A 19740-nucleotide genomic window follows, 5' to 3' on the forward strand; every position below is an offset into this window, starting at 1 on the left:
AAAGCATTCTGGCCACCTCCTAACTTCAGCTCCCCTCCCTCCCCGCTCCGAGTCCTCACCTGCTCCAGCATGTCCTTTGCCAGGTCCTCTTGCTCATCCATCTTCAAGATGGCCTGGCGGATCTCCTCGTTGGAGAGCTTCAGCCTAGGGTCAAACCCAACCCCCTCTCTGAGCAGCCTGGCCAGGCGCCCACCATTCTTCTCTGCAAGGTAGAGCCCAGCCTTGCTTTGGAGTGCTAACTCAGGCCCCCACGGACAGGGCCGCTTCTCAGATGACACTACTGATAGGAGTCACTCCGTCCTGAACTAGCTTAGTCTCTGCAAAGAGGCTCCATCAGAGACAGAGCCCCAGCTCCCACACAGTTGGTCCAGCTACTCTTGCTGTCTCGGAGTGGGGAGGGTGAGAAGCCCCCTTCCCCAACACACCTCCCTCCCACTCAACAGCCCTTCCCTGTCCCTTCCAGAGGCCTACCTATTGGCTCCTTGGCAATGCAGAACTCGCCCCTCCCCCATCTCCCCCACCAACTGAGGCCTGGGGCCTAGTGGGAGGGTGGGGAGGGCGGATGTCCCAGGGCTGGCTGGAGGCAGGACCAAGAATAGTAGTGGGAGGGCAGTGCCCTCTGGCCCAGGCTCAGGCAGGCGGTCCTGCACAGAAGCCATGCTGTTATCCTAGAGACTGCCCTGCTTGTTCTGCAGGCCCCGGGAAATGCTTCTGGCCTGAGATCATGCTGCTCCAGGGCTGGAGCCCAGCAGGGCTCTCCACAGGCTTAGAGCAATGCAGCTGCCAGGCCCTGACCAGGGCTGTCCTTGCCATCGGGCAGTTTCCTGTTTGCAGAGCTCTGTGCTGCTGCTGAGAGTGGGCTTCCGGGAGGGAGAAGGTTCTAGACCAGTGCGCACCTCCCCGCCACATCCCAAAGAGACAGACCGGGGAGCCTAGACTGCCATCAGCCCCCTTCAGGTCCGACCACCTGTTTTGCTCCCATCCACCAGCCGCCCATGCATGGGGCAGGGTACACAGAGGCAAGGCAAATGCGTACTTGGACAGGAGGATGATGCAGTTCTGGGCCCTGCGGCCGTCAATGACCGACAACTCTTTGACTTTGCGGGAGGCCAGGTAGATGTCCTCCGTGGAACCCAACTCCTTCTGCAAAAGAAACAAACAAAGCGACCAGGCTGAGGTGTCTGGAAGCTTCCATGGTGTTCTGGCCTCCCCCACCACCCCATAAACCAGCATTCTACCAGCCTGGGAATGCTCCCTCCTGCTCAGGTGGGCAGGCGGGTGAGAGAAGAGAAAAGCAAGGCCAAGTGAGGCAAAGAAAGAGACAGGAGAACTAGAGGAGCTGGGTGGAGAGCCATCCGTGACTTTCCCTTGGGCTGGGAATAGGTTGGAGGGATTTCAGAGACTGTCCTCTCAGATCAATGCAGAGAAGAGGATGTTCTGGTGTGGGCTGGCTGGTGCCTGTGGCTTTGGGGCAATGTGATATAATTTACCACATCCCTAAAGAATCAGCCCCCACTGCCATCACCCTATGCAGAGATTCTCCCAAGCTTAGGGTGAGAACCTGGTTCTAAGCCCCCCTAAGGTCCAGGATCCTGGACTCTGGAGACAGTAACAGCTGCCACAATTTTCAAGGTGATGACGAAGAGGCAGCATTTCATGCAGCGTTCTCTCCTCTGGGTCCTAGCAGATGGGTACTTAAGAAGTCAGAGCTGTTCACCCTTCTCATTGGAGGCCTGGGGAAGTAGACGAGAGGTTGGCTATTACTCTGGGCACTTTGTGATGCTGGACAGCCCCAGGGGATGCCCCTCACATCTTCATCCTTGGGCATGGTACCCTGCAACGGTGCGGTGCCCAGCCTGTGCAACCATATAAGATGGCACTGCTGTGGGTCTGATGGGTGAGACAAGAACCCGAAAAGATTGCTCTTCACTCCAGTGGACGTTCAGTGATGGGCAGGAGGCTCTCGCACCGCCTCCCTGTCCTTCCCTTCTTCTTTCTCTTTGGGGACCCTCCCCGCCTCCCCCATGAAAGGATGGGTAATAAAGCAAGAAGGGGGGCTGGACCAGCATTCACTTCAGGATCTTGTGCAGGGCAGCAACCCAGGAGAGCGGTTAAAAGCAGGGTGGCGCCTAGAGCCCCAAGAATGACTCACCTGCTGAGAAGGCTTAGTGATCGGCTCCTAGGCAGGCAGCAGCCACAGCCAACAGAGAATTAAACATGCACAGCATTAGCCACGAGGTCTGGGAACTCAAGAACAGCAGGACAGGCAGGAGTTCCCCGCAGCCACTCTGTCCACCCGTTCTGACGAGACGAGACACCACCCTACCCCCCTCCCACTCTGCAAGAGGGTGAACACCAGAGTTAGCATTGAACAGGCATGGCTCCTAGCAAACATGCAGTCAAGGCAGACAGCGTGGCGCTCCTCCCGATCATGTGAACCAGTGGGGCCAGCCCTCCCAGGTCTACGCAGACCTGGCCCCTGAGCTCCCCACCCTTCGGCTGCCTTCCAGCTCTCCCCTCTCCTCCCCTGGCGATCTGCTGCGAGGGCAGAGGCACCTTCTCCACCCCAGGATGAGCGCATCTCTCCCAGCATTTTCTGCAAGCCTTTGGGTGATGGCCTCTGACGTGGAGGGGAGCCAGTGTCTCCGACTTTGACCCCTCAGGCCTTGCCCTCTGTCTGTAAGCAGGCAGGGAAAGAGCAGGAGCCACCCCTACCCCGCTACCCTGGGTTTGCCCTTTACGGGATGCAGGGGGTGCAGCCAGCACCTCGGTCCTCCCTGCCTGACCCTTCCTGAGGGGGCGTGGCCACCAACTCAAGCCCTGCTGAATCTCTGCCCGCCATAGCCTACCTGCCACCCTAAGCCCAAGCCCCCAAGACAGAGAGAGGTGGCGGCACAGGCTCTGGGGTCTCCCCAGCTCTGCTGCTCTGAACTCTACATTCAGTCCAGGAGACTGTGTGTCCTGCCGGGCGACTGTGGCTGGGTCAGCCCAATCCCCCACCTGAGGGTTTGCCTGAGTGCACCTCAAGAGCGGAACGGGGATGGAACAGGGGGCATTTAATTCTCAGCTCTTCTCCACTTACCAAACTGGGATGGCCCAGACCCAGCTGGGTTTACATACCACACCCCCTGAATCCCCACTGGACCCCATGCCAGCTCCACCTCAGGGACAGGGGCCGGATGGGCAGGCCTGGAGCTCTGGCCTGAGAGAAGAGCCCCCAAACAGGACCCTGTGCTGGACACACTTGCACACATCCCTCCACCACCCAACACTCACGAGGGCACCCCTGGGGCACAGTGATTCACGGGAGTCTGGGAAGCTCAGAAGAGTCCATTCCAGGCCCATCAGTCATAGCTTCTGCCTGTGGTCATGCTGGTTGCATGTGAGTGGGGGCTACAGTGTTTCTGGGTGGAGAGGAGAGAATCAGATGCCTTCGGGCCTCACAATGAAATGATATGAATCATTTTCTAGAACCCCAAGGCATTACCAGTGCTCAACTCTTTGCCCCAATAAACCAATGGCCCATGCCTTAGAAAAACAAACCAGATCGGCCCTCGGGCCTATCTGCTCTTGGAAAGGGTCCTCCATGGGTGTGGGCTTAGCCCCAAACAGACTAGAACCTCTCCAGAACAGTGGGAGCCATGCCACAGTGTCCAAAGCTGCCTGGGACCCCAGGGCAGTCCCCAAACCCAGACTCCTAGTCTGGGCAGAGAAAACCAGGAAAAACATAGGGCTGAGAGGTAACAGCCTCCCGGAGGCAGGCCAGAGGGACGGCAAATAGAAGCAGTGAGGCTGGTAATTCCCACCGTGACCTTGGGAGGAAGGTCCCCTGATGTGCTCGGGACCTTGTGGACTCCTGGGCCCCAGCTCCCCTCCTTATAGGCCATTCAATTTGGGCATCTACACTTTGGAGACCCTGAGAGCAGGCCCATCAGTTGAGGAGGAGGTCCAAGCAGCAGCATTTGGGGCAACTGTGTGGTTCCCCCACGTGGTTGGAGGCCTGCCTGGGGAAGGCCCCTGTTCCAGCACCGGCCCCATTCTCCCTCCATGCTCTAAGCCTGGGAGGCCAGGCATGATGGGCCTGCTCTCAGGGCCTGCAAAGGGTAGATGCCCAAATTGAATGGCCTACCACTCCCTTGAAGAAAAAAAAATTATTCAGCACCTTCTGGCAATGAAAAACTTTTGAACTATAAAGCCCACAACCCAGGACAAAGTGTCGGTATTTGCAGCACCCTCTGGATTGTTCTAGCATCCCTGGGTGGGTGGGGGTGGTATGGTCCACTTAGGGAAACACTACTGTAAAGCAAACTCAGGGTTTAGCCAGGGTTCTCCCAGAAGGAGAAAGTCTCATCTTCCCGGGAACATGGGCCTCCTCTGTCCAGCTGCCTCATGGGGCCACTGGGAGATGAGGGTCTGTGAAAAGTGTCATGACTTCAAGGTCCAATTCCTGACACCGAGGGTCAAAGACAGAGCAGGGGGCAGGCTCTGTTACACCCCCTGGAATGGTCCCGGAGGAACTACAGCCCTGGACTCTGGTGCAATCTCACCTCATTGTATGCACCGATCAACGAATACTGTGAGCTTGCCCTTCCCTCTCCTAATTCAGCTCAGTGTCCTCAACAACCACTGACTCGGAGGGAAGGCTGTTGGGAGGGGAAAGGGAGAGAGGGAAGGAGGGAAAGGGGCTTAGGTTTGGGATCAAGGCATGTATGTGGAAGTCAAGCAGAAAAGGAAGCAACCTACAGCCCAAGCAGCTACCAGAAGGGATGCTGTCTTACCTGATGCCTCTGGTAAGCTGAAAACATTTTTTCAAAATCTTCTAGGTCCAGAATACGAAATATCTGCATGTCATCCATCTCATTCCATACGGTACCGGGGACACGCTCCTAAGAGCAGGTCAGAGAGAAGATGTCATGGCTGCTGGGGAAATTCCTTCCGTACAGGGCCACTCAGTGGCCCCCGACCCCCTCGCGCTCCCAGTTGCCCACACTGCAAGGTACAAGCTATTGGATCTTCAGAAGAGGGTATCTGCTCCCCTCAGACCCCCACCCTTCTAGAGAAAGGAGAGTCAATCTTTTCTATTCCAGGATGAAAGCCAGAGCCAACTCTTTTCCCGTCTGTGTGGGGCCACCACATGTAAGCATGTCCCAAAAAGCAATGGAAGTGTTGGTGTGATGGGTGGGCCCCGACGAGAGGGGATGTGTCCTCTCCAAAGAGCCCACAAACCCACAATGTGCTCAGAACACAAACCCAGCTCCCCGCAAAGGCTCTGGTCTACAGGGAATTGGCTCCTGCCATTGGCTAGAGTCACTCACTGGAAGGAACACACATCCGGGCTGCTCAGAGCCTCCTTTATCTGACATCATCGGTTTCTCTCCCAAAGGCCTCCCTTCCACTTTCCCACGCTCCAGCATGTGAACAAGTGCCGAAGGTTACAAGACTCCCCCACAAGTGCCCACTGGTCAGCCCCAGGGAAGAACGCATCCTCTATGGTTGGGGCAGGGGGTGGGCAGGGGCCTACAGTTCCAGGTTTCTCAGCTTAATCCCCTTATTCTCTGGTTAGGCTCTTTGAGTTGCGTCCACTCCCCATGGATCCAGGAAGGAGGTGCTCGCCGCCGGGGCAGCCAGCACCCCCAGTCGGATAACAAGAAGCCCCGATGACACTGCAGGTAAGCGCTTGGCTGCTGACTGGAGGGTCAGTGGTTTGATCCCAACATCTCCTCCAGGGAAGAACGATGTGATAGTCTACTTCCTTCAACCTCATAGCCTTGAAAGCCCGCGGGCCTGTTCCACGCCATCGCGTGGGGTCCCGATGGGTTGGCGTGGACAGCTGCAGTCCGGATTGCACAGCCAGGGGATGGCTTAGAGAGCTTAAGGTGACTGGGCCGTGGGTGGTGAGGAGGGGAGTGACATCCTCAGAGCACAGAGAGCAGAGCCCCTCCCAGTGTGCCCCCCAGCCCTCTCTCCAGGGGTCCTCATGGAACCCCTCGCTTTGTTGTTCCCCTATGGCTGCCGGGGAAGGGGGGTGGGCAGCCAAAGAACCTGCTTCCTGCTCCCTCCTCTTTTGACAGCTCCCCCATCTGCAGGACTCAGAGGGAGAAACATACCTTTCACTCACTTTTATTTTCTTAAACTCTGGAAAGGGAGGGTGAGGCCAGAGGGGTGGGGGTGGGGTGGGGGAGGAACATTCTTGTGGCCTTCCGAAGGCCAGGGACCCGCTTGGGGAATGTGAGGCTGGGACGCTCCAGGCAGCAAGGAATACAGGCAGCGGGCCAAAGCTAACACCGATGGATCCTTCTCATGGCAGGACTAGCTAGTGCGTGTGTGGGTGTGAGTGTGTGTGCATGTGGACACACAGCGGAGCCTGCGTGGGACAGATGACCAGGCGGCTTGTGGAGAAGCCCTGGGAGGCAGAGGGAAGTTGGGCAGGGAGCGCACTCCAGGAGAGCACTGAGGGGCCATGAGGAAAACAAGGGTGGACTGCGGAAGGCCGGGGCTACACTCTGCACTGAAGGGAAACTCCACCTCACTTCCTAGCTGAATCCAGAATTGGGAGCAGGGAGAGGGAGGATTTGAAGGCCATTGAGGTAAATAAAGCGCAGGAGGCCAGAATGAGATGCAAAAGGCTGGGAAGAGAAAGAGTGGCCTTCTGATCTTGACTCTTCATGCCCCCCTCCCTCTACTACGCTCTCCCTGTACCAGAAGGACCTGAGGTCTTTGTGGAGCAGTAACAGAGATCGAGAGCCAGAGAGACATCAATTTCTACTCTTCTCCACATCCTCAATCTGACCAGGTCTCCCGGAGGTGCTCACCTTGTCTAATAATCCTTGGATTTCATTTTTACAGCACTCTGCCCAAGGCCCATCGAGTCTGCCCTGGATTCCTGCACCTTCTTTTCTTCCACGGGCATCCTTCCCGCGCCAGGGAAATGTGCTCAAAGGCACGCCTCGCTATGCTGCTCTCACAGAGCAATTCCGGAGTAGATCGCACCCCTAGCTCTGTCCCACAGCGGGACTGCGGGCAACTGGAGTGACACCGCTCTCGTCCCGTTTCACATAAAGGAAACTGAGGCTCAGGGATGCTCATACTCACAGAGTTGGTTGAGTAGGAGGGTGTGTTTAAGACACGCCATGGGGGTATCACTATAATAGTGACTCTAGTTTTAGTAAGCCTTTCAAGCCACCGGGCCACGTTCTTCACCCATGAAAGTCGTTACCCATTCAGTCCATGAAAGCTCCTGACAGTCCCATGCGATGGAAACGATGATGGCCTTTGTTTACAGACCAGGAGTCTGCCCAACGAGTGATTCAGTACCATGGCCTTGGTCACATGTGAAGTTTAACCAGCACCCAGCTGATGTCCAGTCCATGGCAATTCATGGTACCACTCCCCTGTGTGCCAGGGTGGGACTATGTGTCTCATGGGACTTCCAACACACGACTTCCTGCAAGTAGCTCACCAGGTACCTTCTGAAGTACCTCTCAGTGGCCTCTAACCCCCATGGGACCTAGACATTTCAGGTAGCAGGCAAGCCGTTTGCTCCCCTAATACTTTAGGCCTGGAAGCAGGAAGGACAAGTCCAGGTGAGAAACACACAAGGAAGTGAGAAAGAGGGTCATTTCCAGGGCGGGGATGAGGGTCAAGGCCATTGATTAAAGTGTGTGAATTGTGGAATGGAAAATCCATTTGCTCTATAACCTTCCACCCACATCGCAACACAAATGTATCAGAAAAAGAGAGGAAAGGCAGGTTTGGGCTACAGGATGGTCCCGAAAACTGCTCCCTACTCTGCACCACTGCTCCCGAAGCCCACCTGTCAAGAAATGTCTGCAGCCCATCCCAAAGCTCCCCAGTGCCCAGTCCATGCAGCCTGCCCCTTTCAGTCAAGCTTCAGCATATCTCTGAGCCCTGGGAGATTTATAGCAGCGTCATTGTTAACAGGATCCCCTGAAGCATGAGTCTCCAGATGATGAACATGCTGCCAACATCTTAGTTTCCTTGTCTTCCTTCTCTGCACGTTGGCGTGTCTGATCAGACTTCCAACGAGTTCTAAACCCAACGACCGGGAATCATGAACCTTTCTGCACAGGCCATGGACTCCTGGTTGCCTGCCCAGCTAGCTGTTCGCCTGCTCCTAGGCACTCGGTCTCTCTGCTCCTTTTCTGGATTACAGGGAAGCCTCCACTGGGCATGGGTGTGTGGTGTGGCTGTTACAGACCTTAACGATCTTGGTCAAGATGCTGTTAACAGGTGACTTTGTAGCCTTAATAACTCAAATTGGAGATGTCATCATGTCATCAAGGGTCCAGGAGACTATGAATGAACTGGCTTTAAGCCCCAGTTCTCCACCTCTTTGTCAGCCCCTGATGTCCCTGGAAGGGACCCTGGTAGAATAGGTGGTTAATTGTTGGGTTACTAACTTCAAGGTCATCAGGTGGAAACTACCAGGCACAGTGCAGGAGAAAGGTGAGGCTTTAGGCTCCTGTAAAGATTTATAGTCTCAGAAGCCCACAGGGGATATTCTCCTTTGTTGGGTCACTATGAGTTGGAATCTACTCGAAACCATTGGTTTAGGATGTTCCTGGGGGCACAAGTGATCAGTGCTCAGCTGCTAATTGAACGGCTGACTGTTCAACCTTGGTGTCTAGGAAGAAAGGCCTGGAGATGTGCTTTTGATAACCAGCCATTCAAAAAACATACGGAGCTCACACATGGACTGGGGGGTCAACTCAGGGGGATCCTGGTCAACCTCTTCTAGAGAACGTGGTGTCTCGCTTTTGATTATTATACATTATGGCTCCTGGCAAAGGCCTGTACATACAGCTGACCTTACACTAGCTTGTCAGCTGCTGGGACAACCTTGTTAACAAAAGCCTGACCGCCTACTTCACCTGAAAACCCTCAGTCTGCTCCTCCCAGAGTTTCCACATCAGCTTAAGCTTTAACACAGGCTGATGCACTGAGGGATTCTATAGGAGTCAGGCTAACAGGCCTATATAACAGGACCACAGTGGATTCAGGAGTCCCAGCTCCCAGTTACTGTCTGCAGAACTGGTGTTAGAGTATGGTGTGGGTTGGGCTAGTGGTAGCCAGCAAGCCCTGTTTCTGGCTCAGGGTCAAAATAAAACATCCAAACCAGTTGCCAACGAGTGAACCCCCATAGGGTTTTCAATGGCTGTGACCTTGTGGAGGTTGGCACCCCTGGGTGGACTTGAGCTGTGAACACACACACACACACACACACACACACACACACACGCCCCAGGGACTCCTGGTCCTCCTAACAGTACTTGTGAACTTACAGAACTGAGATAAACAGTTTGGATACGGCTGGGACTCGTCTTCAATGACTAGGTTCTAATGAGACCCAGGGAATCTCTACTCTGCCCCTGAGAGTCTAGGAGAGGAGTCATCGTCCACACTTGGACCCAGCACTGGATATTATTGTGTAAAAACCATGAGGCCCTGCCACTGCTGCTCTAGGGTATGTAACCAGTGCTGTGTACCTTCCCCCAGGGAGGGGTTCTAGAGTGAGTGGCATAGCTATTTCATGGCCATGCACCGGATTCTCCATTGCAGGGAGTCTGGGGCTCAGCATGCTGACCTGGCTATTCTTGATATGACCTCATCCCTTTCATCCTTTGTACACATAACCTTGCTTGTTTGTTTTTTGTTTTTGTTTTTATAGTTTTACCATATCTAGACCGCAGCACAAGTTCTCCCATATGTTCCATTTTCTCCCTCAACTTGACCCTGATCTTGATCTTGAATTTCCAGGGATCCATAATCCCTGCTCTGGAGTCTATTTTACACTTCACTCGCCTTCAGCATATCTTAACCTGAAATAAATGAAGAAAAACTTCAAGCCTGAGTTTCAATATCGAAAGATACGATGGGCAAAATAATGAGCTATCCAGCAAGCCTCGGAAGCAGATGGGCAGGCTAGACAGAGTTGTTGGACCAAAAAGAACTGGTTGACATTCAGCGATTTGAAAGGTAACAGATGATCAAGCACCAATAATATTGAAGGAAGAAGTCCAAGCTACACTGAAGGCATGAGCCAAAAAGAAAACTCCAGGAATCGACGGAATAACAGTTGAAATGTTTCAACAACCCGATAAAAGCACTGGAATCACTCACTCGTCTATGCCAAGAAATGTGGAAGACAGCTACCAGGCCAACTGATTGGAAAATACCCCTATCTGTGCCCATTTCAAAGAAAGGTGACCCAACAGGGTGCCCAAATTGATAGCACATGCGAGTAAAGTTTGCTGGAGGTCACTGAACAATGGTTGCAGCAGCACATCGATAGAGAGCTACCAGGAATCAGGCCAGGTTCAGAAGAGGTTATGGAACAAGGGATATCATTGCTGATGTCAGATGGATCTTGGCTGAAAACAGAGAATACCAGAAATATGTTTGCTTGTGTTGATGCCAAGGTGTTAAACTCTGTGGACCATAACCAACTATGGACAGCCTTGAGAAGAATGGGAACTCCAGAACATTCAATTATGCTCCTGCGGAATTTGGACGTGGGTCAAGAGGTGAATGGAACAAGGGAGAAGGCCGCCGTTTAAAATCGGAAAAGATGCGCGTTGAGGTTTTATCCTCTCGCCATGCTAATCCAACCTGTATGCTGAGCAAATAATCAATCAGAGAAACAAGAGTGTATGAAGAAGAGTGTGGCATCAGGATTGGGGGAAAGCTTACTAACAACCTGTGAAATGCAGTTGAAACAACCCTGCTTTCTGAAAGTGAGCAGAACTGATGCACTTATTGATGAAGATCAAAGATTGCAGCCTTTAATATGGACTACAACTTGATGTTTAAAAAAATCCCCATGACCAGACCAGTAGGTGACATCATGATGAACAGAGAGAAGATGGACGTTGTCCAGGCATTCATGTTGCTTGGACGCACACTCGATGCTAATGGAAGCGGCAGTCAAGGGACCAAAGGACACAGTGCATTGGCTACATCTGCTGCACACGCCTCTTTAAAGTGTTGAAAACCAAGACTGTTGCTTTGGGGACGAAGCTGTGCCTGATCCAACCGACGGTATTGTTAATCACCTCATAGGCATTTGAAAGTTGGACATTGAATAAGGAAGACCGAAGAACAGATGCCTTTGAATTACAGTGCTGGCAAAGAATACTGAACATGCACCACGGCCTTCCAGATGTACAAACAAATCTATCTTGGAAGAAGTATATCCAGAACACTCCTTAGAAGCAGGACAGAGAGGTTTCATCTCACGTATTTTGGACATGTTATCAGGAGAGAGAGCCGTCCTGGGGAAAGGGCATCGTGCTTGAGAAAGAAGGGCAGTGAAAAAGAGGAAGACCCCGGACCAGGTGGGCTCACACGGTGGCTGCCGCGATGATGGGCTCACCTACGACAGCAGCTGTGAAGGTGGCGCAGCACCAGGCAGCATTGCCGCGCACACACACATTCCATTTGTAGGTGGCTTTGCTAGTGCCAGCGTTCCCAGGCACCAAGTACCTCCTCTCAGTGCTGATGTTGCCCCTGAGAGGAGACGGCTAGCTGCCTGGTATGCCCCATCTTCTGTAGCCACTGTGCTCACCTTGGCCCTCCACCAAAGGAGGAAAGAAGAATGGTGATCTACAAACAGTGATTTTTGCAGCATGGATGGGTGGCTATGGGCGGTAGGAGAATGGACCCAATGGCCCCCTCCTGGCCACTCACCTCATTCAGCTTGACCCAGTTGAAGGACTTCAGCGGGTGGGAGGGCTGAGGAACATGCTTCTTCCTGAGTGGGGGATCGCTACTAGGGAAGTGGTCTGGAGGGAGGGGCAAGCCCATGCTGAAGCAAGGTGGGGCACCTGGGGGAGTGGGAGGCCCACCAGGTGGAAGGGGTGGCGGTGGTGGTGGAGGGCAACAGGGAAAAGGTAGAGGGGGTGGGGGTGGAGGCAGGTCATTGGTTGTCATCAAGGAAGATAAGGCGAGGGGGCCCCCGGGGTGAGGCAGGGAGGCTACAGGGCCTGTCTGTGAGGAGACAAAGGACAAAGCCATCAGTAAGGATGTTGTTCATATCCCTCAGCACGATTCTATTCCCTACTCTTAATTCCCATTCATGCTCCATCCCCAAACCTGCTGTCGCCTCCCACCCACCTTTAGTGCCTGTCCCCAGCACCTAAGTCACCCATGCAGACAGAACCACAGGCAGACACACATACCTTCAAACACACACCACCCCACTGGCCCATCATCACCATGGAACAGCAGGTTACATACGAGGTAAGCTGCCGGCTCCATGAGGACAATGAACTGAAAGCCAGTTCCCCCCACCCTCGCCCCCCCACCCCCATGCCTCCTTGGACAGCGTTACCCAGAATAAGGAACATCATACTTTCATATTCACACAGAGATGCCAGCTAGATGGCTGGGGTACACAGCCAGCCCTATAGCCTCAGGGGTCCCCCTCCTCTTGGCCTGAAGTCTCTCTCCTCTTTTCTCCCATACTCTAGGTTCCTGGGCCCCTCCCCACACATGGCATGGCTCGCTCTGCCCAGAAGTCCATGGCCTCAGCTCCGCAGCTAGAAGGGGGAAAGGGTGCCCGCGTACTGAGATTTCACTGAGTTGGGCTACCAGCTCTGCCACTTGTCCCCGAGCCTGCCGAAGCTCCTGGGACTCGCGGGCCAGCTTGTCCTTCATCTTGTTCAGGGTTCGCATCATCTCTTCCTTCTCCAGCGTCTTCGTCTCGCACTCTCGCTCCTTCCTCTCCAGGCGGCTCATCAGCTCCATGTGATCTGGGACAGAGGGGAGTGGGGAGGAGACGGGAAGACAGCGTAAGAGTAGGCTGTGCGTGGATTCAGTTCCGTGGGAGGATACGGGGCTCTGGGCTGAAAGGGCGTGCAGCAGGCTCCGGCAGAACCCCTCACCTTTCCGGAACTTCTCAGCTTGATCTCGCCATTGTTTCACTTCATTTTCATTGATGAGCCTGGGGACAGAGGAGGAGGGGCCAAAGTGACGGATGATTCTCCCACAAGACATTTTATGTCCCTTTCCTCCAAGTGGATACTCGGATCTCTAATCTGTCTAGCCACACCTGCATGCTGGCTGCCAGGTTTCAGTTTGTTTTCTGTAACTCCGTGTCTCCCCAGGCCTCCATCTCTGCCTGGTTCTCATTAAACATGTCTCGTAAGGGAACTCAAAGAACCCTTCAAACTTAAAAAAAAAAAAAAAAGGCAACCTCGTCGCCATCACGTTCATTCCAACTGAGAGTGACCCTGTAGGATTCTGGAGAACCGCCCCTGTGGGTTTCCAAGACCGTAAATCTTAATGGGCATAGAGCGCTTCATCTTTTCCCTGAGAAGCAGATAGTGGTTTCAAACTGCTAACTTGACAGCTAACAGCCCAAGGCATAACCGACCATACCATCAGGGCTCCCTAAATGAACCCTTCGATATCCTGATCCATCTCCTCTATGACACAGTAAGGACTCAGAGACCAGGCACTGAAAAACATCCAGTATCAAATGAATTCCGCTGCAGAACTTGGACTAACTCTCAGGCTCCCCTTTGTGATAGTGACTTCTACCCCTTTGTAACAATCGGTGTTTGCTGCAAAGAGAAAACTACTCATCTTACCATGGTCCCCATTTCCACCTCCTGCAAAGACCTACGTGTTCGAGCAGCGGTTCTCAACCTGGGGGTTGAACGGCCCTTTCACAGGGGTCGCCTAAGACCCTATTTCCGATGGTCTTAGGAACCGAGACACCACTCCTCTATCCGTCCCCAGATGGGTCCGCCCACCTGCACATACGGGGTCACCACAGCACGAGGAACTGTACGAAAGGGACACGGCATAAGGAAGATTGAGGACCACTGTGTTAGAGAAAAAGAAATTGCCCCACACCCCAAAACACAGGATGGGTGTCTAGAGGCTAAAGAGGAAAGATATTGGAAACATTCATGCAGAGAATGAATAATCGGGTATTAAAAATAAGCTTTCTTTTCCAAACCAAGGTATAAACAAGATGGACAACCCCCAAGTGACGTCTCAATAATGAGTTTCTCTTTGAAGAGTTAGACCCAAGACTGACTCTGAGCCTCCCAGTTGATCAAGGATCTCTTGGTGGGCTACAACATGGAGAGCATTGTTTGGGGAACATAATTCTTTGGAGAGAGTCATTGCCAACCTCACCAATGCTGGTGAAGGGCCCTCTTTAGATCCACCCATTACATTTTCACCCATCTGGCCCAACCTTGGGAGGGAGCCATGGGGGACTTGGTCTACCGTGGGGCCGGATAAATCCAGAGGGTGAAGAATTGATAGGTGTGCTCGCATTTGCCAGCAGTCAGAGAAGCTATTAAAATAAGAGATCGCATGAGGGCCTCCAACACGCCAGATGTCATAAGCCTTGTGGAGGAATTGACTTTACACTATTTTAAGTCCTAAGAGGTCTCCCTGGGAGAAAACGGAGACCATGACCATTGTCAATCAGTGCATACTGTGTCATCAGTGATTCAGGAGCTGACTGGTCTGGTCGGGGTGAGAAGGGATTGCGGGGATGGAATCAGTCAGCTGATGAAATAAACAAAGCAAAACAAAAACTAGACAGAGACTATTTCTACATACATATGTGCTGCAAATATATCCAGGCACATTGTACCACATACTGGGAGAGAAAAATCTGAAAACTTCTTAGCCATAGCCAAACACCTGAGGGAATGACTCACAGCTGTTGGGGCTTAGAAGCATTTTTAGGGGCAAAGACAGTGTTCTACATTCTACTTGGGTGAATAGTGATGAGGGTAGTAAGAGAATGCAAGAGGCCATCTGAGATGGAACTATAGGTCTCTCCTTGTCTGGAGCAGAGCAGAGTGAAGGAAAAATAAGATGCAAGGAGCTAATTCATCCTAAGGACTAATGTACCACAGCCTCTACCACTCTGAGACTGGAAGAGCTAGATGGTGCCCCGCTACCACTGCTGACTATTCTGAGGGGGGTCATAGAGAGATTATGAATAGAATTCAAATTTATTTTTTTAAAAAGACCAGACTTACTGATGTGACAGGAACCCCCAAATCTATGACCCTTAGACCCTTCAGGCCTGGAGCTTCCATCCTCTCCACCCAGGAAGCGACTTTTAGCCAAACAATAGACAGGCCAACCAAGCGATCGTGACTTGGATTCACAGGGATGAATGAACTCCTCATCAGCATTTGCCCAAAAACCAAGGTCAGAAAGCAGGGAAGAACGAAGGGGAAGTGGGCAGAGGGTGGCTACATTTAGGGCGTCACAGCCAAGGTCATGAAACAAAAGATGTGGGGATTGTTGAATGGAAAATGAATTTGCTTTGCGATCTTTCACCCAAACTCCAATAAAAAAATTGGGGGGAAAAGCAAAAGAAAGAAAGAAACACACACAGCTTACATGACAGTGGTCTGAGGTTTGTAGAGAGAGGCACCCAGAAGGGAATCTCTGCAGGCCCCAGGAATGCAGTCATGTGTGTTCCCACACGTGCCAGACCAGAGGGTGAGTGCAAGCCTGTGACTATGTGACCCTATCAAGGAAGACGTGTCCCCTTTCTCTTTCCTCCCCCAGGCTGCCTCCCCAGAAACGAGTTCGCTAGTGGGAGAGGAAGTGGTTAAGAACAGAGAAAAGAAGCTAATCATCTCTCTCTCTCTCTCTCTCTCTCTCTCTCTCTCTCACACACACACACACACACACACACACACACACTCCCCTATCCACTGTAGCTTCCCCAGTCCCAGCTGGGGGAGGAGGATAGCCATTTAAGGCTACAACATGTCTACCATGTTGATTCACATCTGGGATTCGTCCTTCTTAAATCTGAGACCGTGTTGACAGTTGAAAGTGATCTTCCAACTTCTATTCCTCAAAAAGGAAGGGAAAAAACCATGGAGCCTGGGGAGTCTTCGCCCTTGGGCAGGAGCAAAAATTCCCCATTAAAAACCGAAAGGAATGGTAAGAAACATGAAGAAAGCCCCGATTTGATTGCTTCATTGACTGTCCTTGTGGAAACATACCAGTTAGGTCTTTAACTAGATCAGCAATAATGGCGCGAATGAAAACAGGTGCAGGAAAGCTCAGTAATAATTTTCTACTTGGCTTTAGCAAGCAAAATAATGAATCATTTAGAGCCAATTTACCTCCTTAAGGAGAGTTGGCTCAGATGCATCCTGAAAGTTAAGGGAAGACTTACATTTTAAAAATCGGGTGTTAATGTAAGGTCTTATTATTAACGGATGTGCTTTTAAATTTCTCTCTCTCTCTCTCTGTTCCCTACACCCAGTGTCAGAAAAAGATGACAAGCCAAAGTCTTTGGCTCTGACATGCTTTGTCCAACAGCCTCATGGTCCGTGGTTGGCAGAATTTCTGTAAGGGATCAGAGAGTGAATAGTTTACATTTTAGAGATCACATAGTCTTTGAGGCATTTTGTTGTTTGTTCATTTGTTCTTAACAATCCTTTACACACACACACACACACACACACCATGGACCACAATGAAACCAGCTGGGGAAGCCCTTTACATCCATTGGCCATAGTTGCGGGTCTATCCTGGTCTGATCTAATGCATTCAAATCTCCCCTGTATTCAGTCCCTGGAAGCATTATTGAGAGTTAGTTACACACCCTTTAACCTGTACTATCCCATGTGGTATTCATTCGCCCCAGAGCATGCGACTATTTAAATGTATACAGATTAAAATGAAAAAATCCGTTCCTCACTCAAATTAGGCATCGGTTAAACGCTCCATAGCCACCTGTGACTACTGGCTGCCCCACTAGAGAGCCAACTCAAATAGCATGTCTGTCACTCATCGTCTGTCACTCACAGATAGTGAGGGGCCAGTACTGCACAAAACCCATTTGCACCTACTGCCTGGTTGAGAGAGGAGATGCTGGTTTGGGTGGAACACATGGTTAGTGAGCTCAGCTGTTAACGAGAGAGTTAGAGTGTTGCGTCTACTTGGAGGCATCTTAAAAGAAAAACCTCTCCCAAAACCAGCCAAGGAAAAGCCAGCGCTGTCACGGGTAGAATCCATCTCAGACTGCTGGTCTGATCTGAAGCAGAGAGCTGAGGTTTCACTGGTGAGATTCGGTGTGGGAAGGAGATGGGGAAGCAGGGAGGAAGTCAGGGTGAAGGCTGGCCAGCGCTCACATGTTGACGATGTTCTTGACGTTGAAGTTCTCCAGTGGAGCCAGGTCTGGGTCCATGCCCCTCTCATCCTGGAGGACCATCTGCTGGATGATACGATCCAGGAGCTGCCACTGCTGGAAGTTGCCACCATTCCGTGTGTCTGAGGGTCGACAGAGGTCATTTCTTTACTGCGTCCTAGGGCCCCCTGGAAGCCTGGACCTAGACCACTGTTGGGGCCCGGATCGCTGAGGGGTGCCCGTCTCCACCCTGAGCCACCCCCTCACCCCCTTCCCCCTCTGATGGAACAGACAGCCTAGTTGTGGCTGATGATGATTCACAAATCCAGCCATCTCTTGATGATCTGCAACAGATCTGCTAATCAATGAATCAGCCCTTCCTACAAATTGTCCTACTCCCAGAAATGCTTTTTGGCTCCTTTCCCATCCTGTGTGGACTCTAGACAGCTGTGTCCTGAGAATACAAATTGATTTATCCATTACCTCAAAAACGGAATCGATGAAAGCATCGTTAGGAAAGCAAATCTGCTCTGAAGGGAAAGAAGGAAGCCTGGCGGAGGGTTGGGGGGGGGGGGCAAAGTGAGGTCTGGCAATGCTGTGGTTCTAAAGAGCTAGATGGGAAAAATAACCTCAGCCTGGGCTAGGGAAGGGATGGATGGAACCCAGGCCATGCTCCTCGGGAAGGTGACCTTGACCTATGAAGGCAAAGCACCACGTGATAGGTCTCATTTCGCAGGGTCCCAGTCTAGCTGGGGGTGAGCACTGCTTTCAGATGAGAACCCCAAATCTCCACTTTTCTGTCTGTGTCCCAATAGCACTGTGTCCGCTGAGCAGTAAGGGAGGTCACGCGTGGGGACTTGGACATCAATGCCGAACCAGAATGGCTTCTCAGAGGAAGGTCATGTCCACAGAACCCCATGAAGGGGCAAACTGAAAGGACCCATTCACATGGCACCCACGGAACACCAGGCAAGGGGAACCCCTGGGGGCCGAAATCAGGGTCCCTAGGGATATTCTCCATCTTCCAGGCAGACCCCCTGGGCCGAGTTTTGGAGAATTGATAGCTTTTTCATCCTCATTACATATCTAGATTCTGTTCCACCACTCCCCTCAATCCAAGGGTTGGAAAGTGACATTTTTCCATTTGTTGCTCGCCCAGAAAACAGGGTGAAGGCGGGTCACTGGTTTACAGAGACAAAACAAGTTCCACCCCAAGCCCCAAGAGGGAAGGAATACAAATCCCCCACCATAGAGAAAATAATGCTCTCAGCTTCAGGCTCATGCCCTGTAAAATGGAAACAATCATAACACACACCCCTTAGGTCATTTTAGGTTCAGAAATGAGGTGATAAAAGACCTTGTGTCATGCCTCCCCCTGACTCAGCACCCAATCCATTGTGTTTCTTGCCATCCTCCCCATGATGATCAACTCCACCATCAGCATCTTTTGGGTTGACCATTACCATGGACCATACTTAGGAACAGCTGAAATGCCAGTGGGGTGGCTAGTAGCAGTTTTATATCATTTATTAGTCACTGTGTCTACCTGGGTCTTAAGAACTTAGCCTCCTGGTCCTGTAGTTGCTGATGTTTGGTATTTGGATGGAGAAGCAGGGATAAAGAAGGTGGGGTGGGGAGTCAGCAAGAAGGAGTAGATGGAGGAGGAGCTGAGACATTTCAAAAAGCATGTTCATTCCACATCGGTGCTACCCCCGCAACACAGATTTTCCTCTGTAGAACTTCCCAAGAGGCGAAACCGCACCCTTGTCTTGAGCTGATAACGGAAGGAGCTGTTTGATCCTGAAAAAGCCTAGTCACACTTCTGCTGGTTGGCCTGGGATGTCAAAGGTGCTCAAGGCCAAGGCTCCAGCTCTTCCTATGGGTGACAGCAGAAGTCATTCCATGGTGTTGACCTCCAGGGTGGCTTCGCTTGTTAGTGGGGGGGAAATGTCTGAAGAAGGGAGGGAACCACAAGGCACCCAGTCCTGTGGACTGGTCTCCCAAGCGTGTGTCTATCCAGGACATAGGCAGGCTGACCCACCAGTCAGTAAGGCCTGTTAGCCTTGTCTCCGCCCATCCTGAAGGCCAGAGCTTGGTGACCTAGTTGAGAAGTCAGGAGGGCAGGGGACTCACAGGGCATTTGCAGGCAGTGGTGCAGGACCGAGAGCAGGCAGGGATAGGCCTCAGTGTACTTCAGCTTCTTGTGAATCAACTCAAACATCTGGGATGCACTCTTGGTATCAATGTGCACCTGGAGGAGCAGAGAGAGGAGGCGGTTACTAAGGAGCAGGGAAGGGAATGGAGGAAGGGATTAGGGAGAGACGACCCTACTCCCATCTACAGAGCCTCACATCCTAGGAGAACTTTCCTTCCTCTGCTTCTGTGCCAGGCACAGAAAGAAAGAGACTGAGCACAGGGGAGGGAAATATGTTGAGTACATATTTAATCGTGACGCTCTTGGCATTTGCGACCGGATAAGTCTTTGTTATGAAACTGCCCTGTGCATTGTCGTTTATTCAGCAACACCTCTGCTCACCGATAGCAACACCCTCCACCAAGGTATGTCAACCCCAAACACTCCAGATAGCGGC

General features: G+C 52.1%; 1 protein-coding gene across 5 annotated transcripts in view; it reads right to left on the reverse strand.

The window, feature by feature from the left end:
* Nucleotides 1-19740, reverse strand: part of DAAM2 (dishevelled associated activator of morphogenesis 2) — a 137167-nt gene that overhangs the window by 19286 nt on the left and 98141 nt on the right. For 4 of the 5 annotated variants that reach the window (XM_075555157.1, XM_075555156.1, XM_075555154.1 and 1 more), the window contains exons 10-17: nucleotides 19283-19400; nucleotides 17154-17292; nucleotides 12903-12961; nucleotides 12586-12770; nucleotides 11707-12006; nucleotides 4779-4886; nucleotides 1037-1143; nucleotides 60-144 (exon numbers count right to left, since the gene is read on the reverse strand). In XM_075555157.1, coding sequence (XP_075411272.1) covers nucleotides 60-144; nucleotides 1037-1143; nucleotides 4779-4886; nucleotides 11707-12006; nucleotides 12586-12770; nucleotides 12903-12961; nucleotides 17154-17292; nucleotides 19283-19400 — 1101 coding nt within the window. The remainder of the gene's footprint in view (nucleotides 1-59; nucleotides 145-1036; nucleotides 1144-4778; nucleotides 4887-11706; nucleotides 12007-12585; nucleotides 12771-12902; nucleotides 12962-17153; nucleotides 17293-19282; nucleotides 19401-19740) is intronic. The other variant, XM_075555155.1, reaches the window with a different exon arrangement.

The sequence above is a fragment of the Tenrec ecaudatus genome, chromosome 7 (genome assembly GCF_050624435.1).
Source record: "Tenrec ecaudatus isolate mTenEca1 chromosome 7, mTenEca1.hap1, whole genome shotgun sequence".
In the NCBI taxonomy this organism is placed as follows: Eukaryota; Metazoa; Chordata; class Mammalia; order Afrosoricida; family Tenrecidae; genus Tenrec; species Tenrec ecaudatus.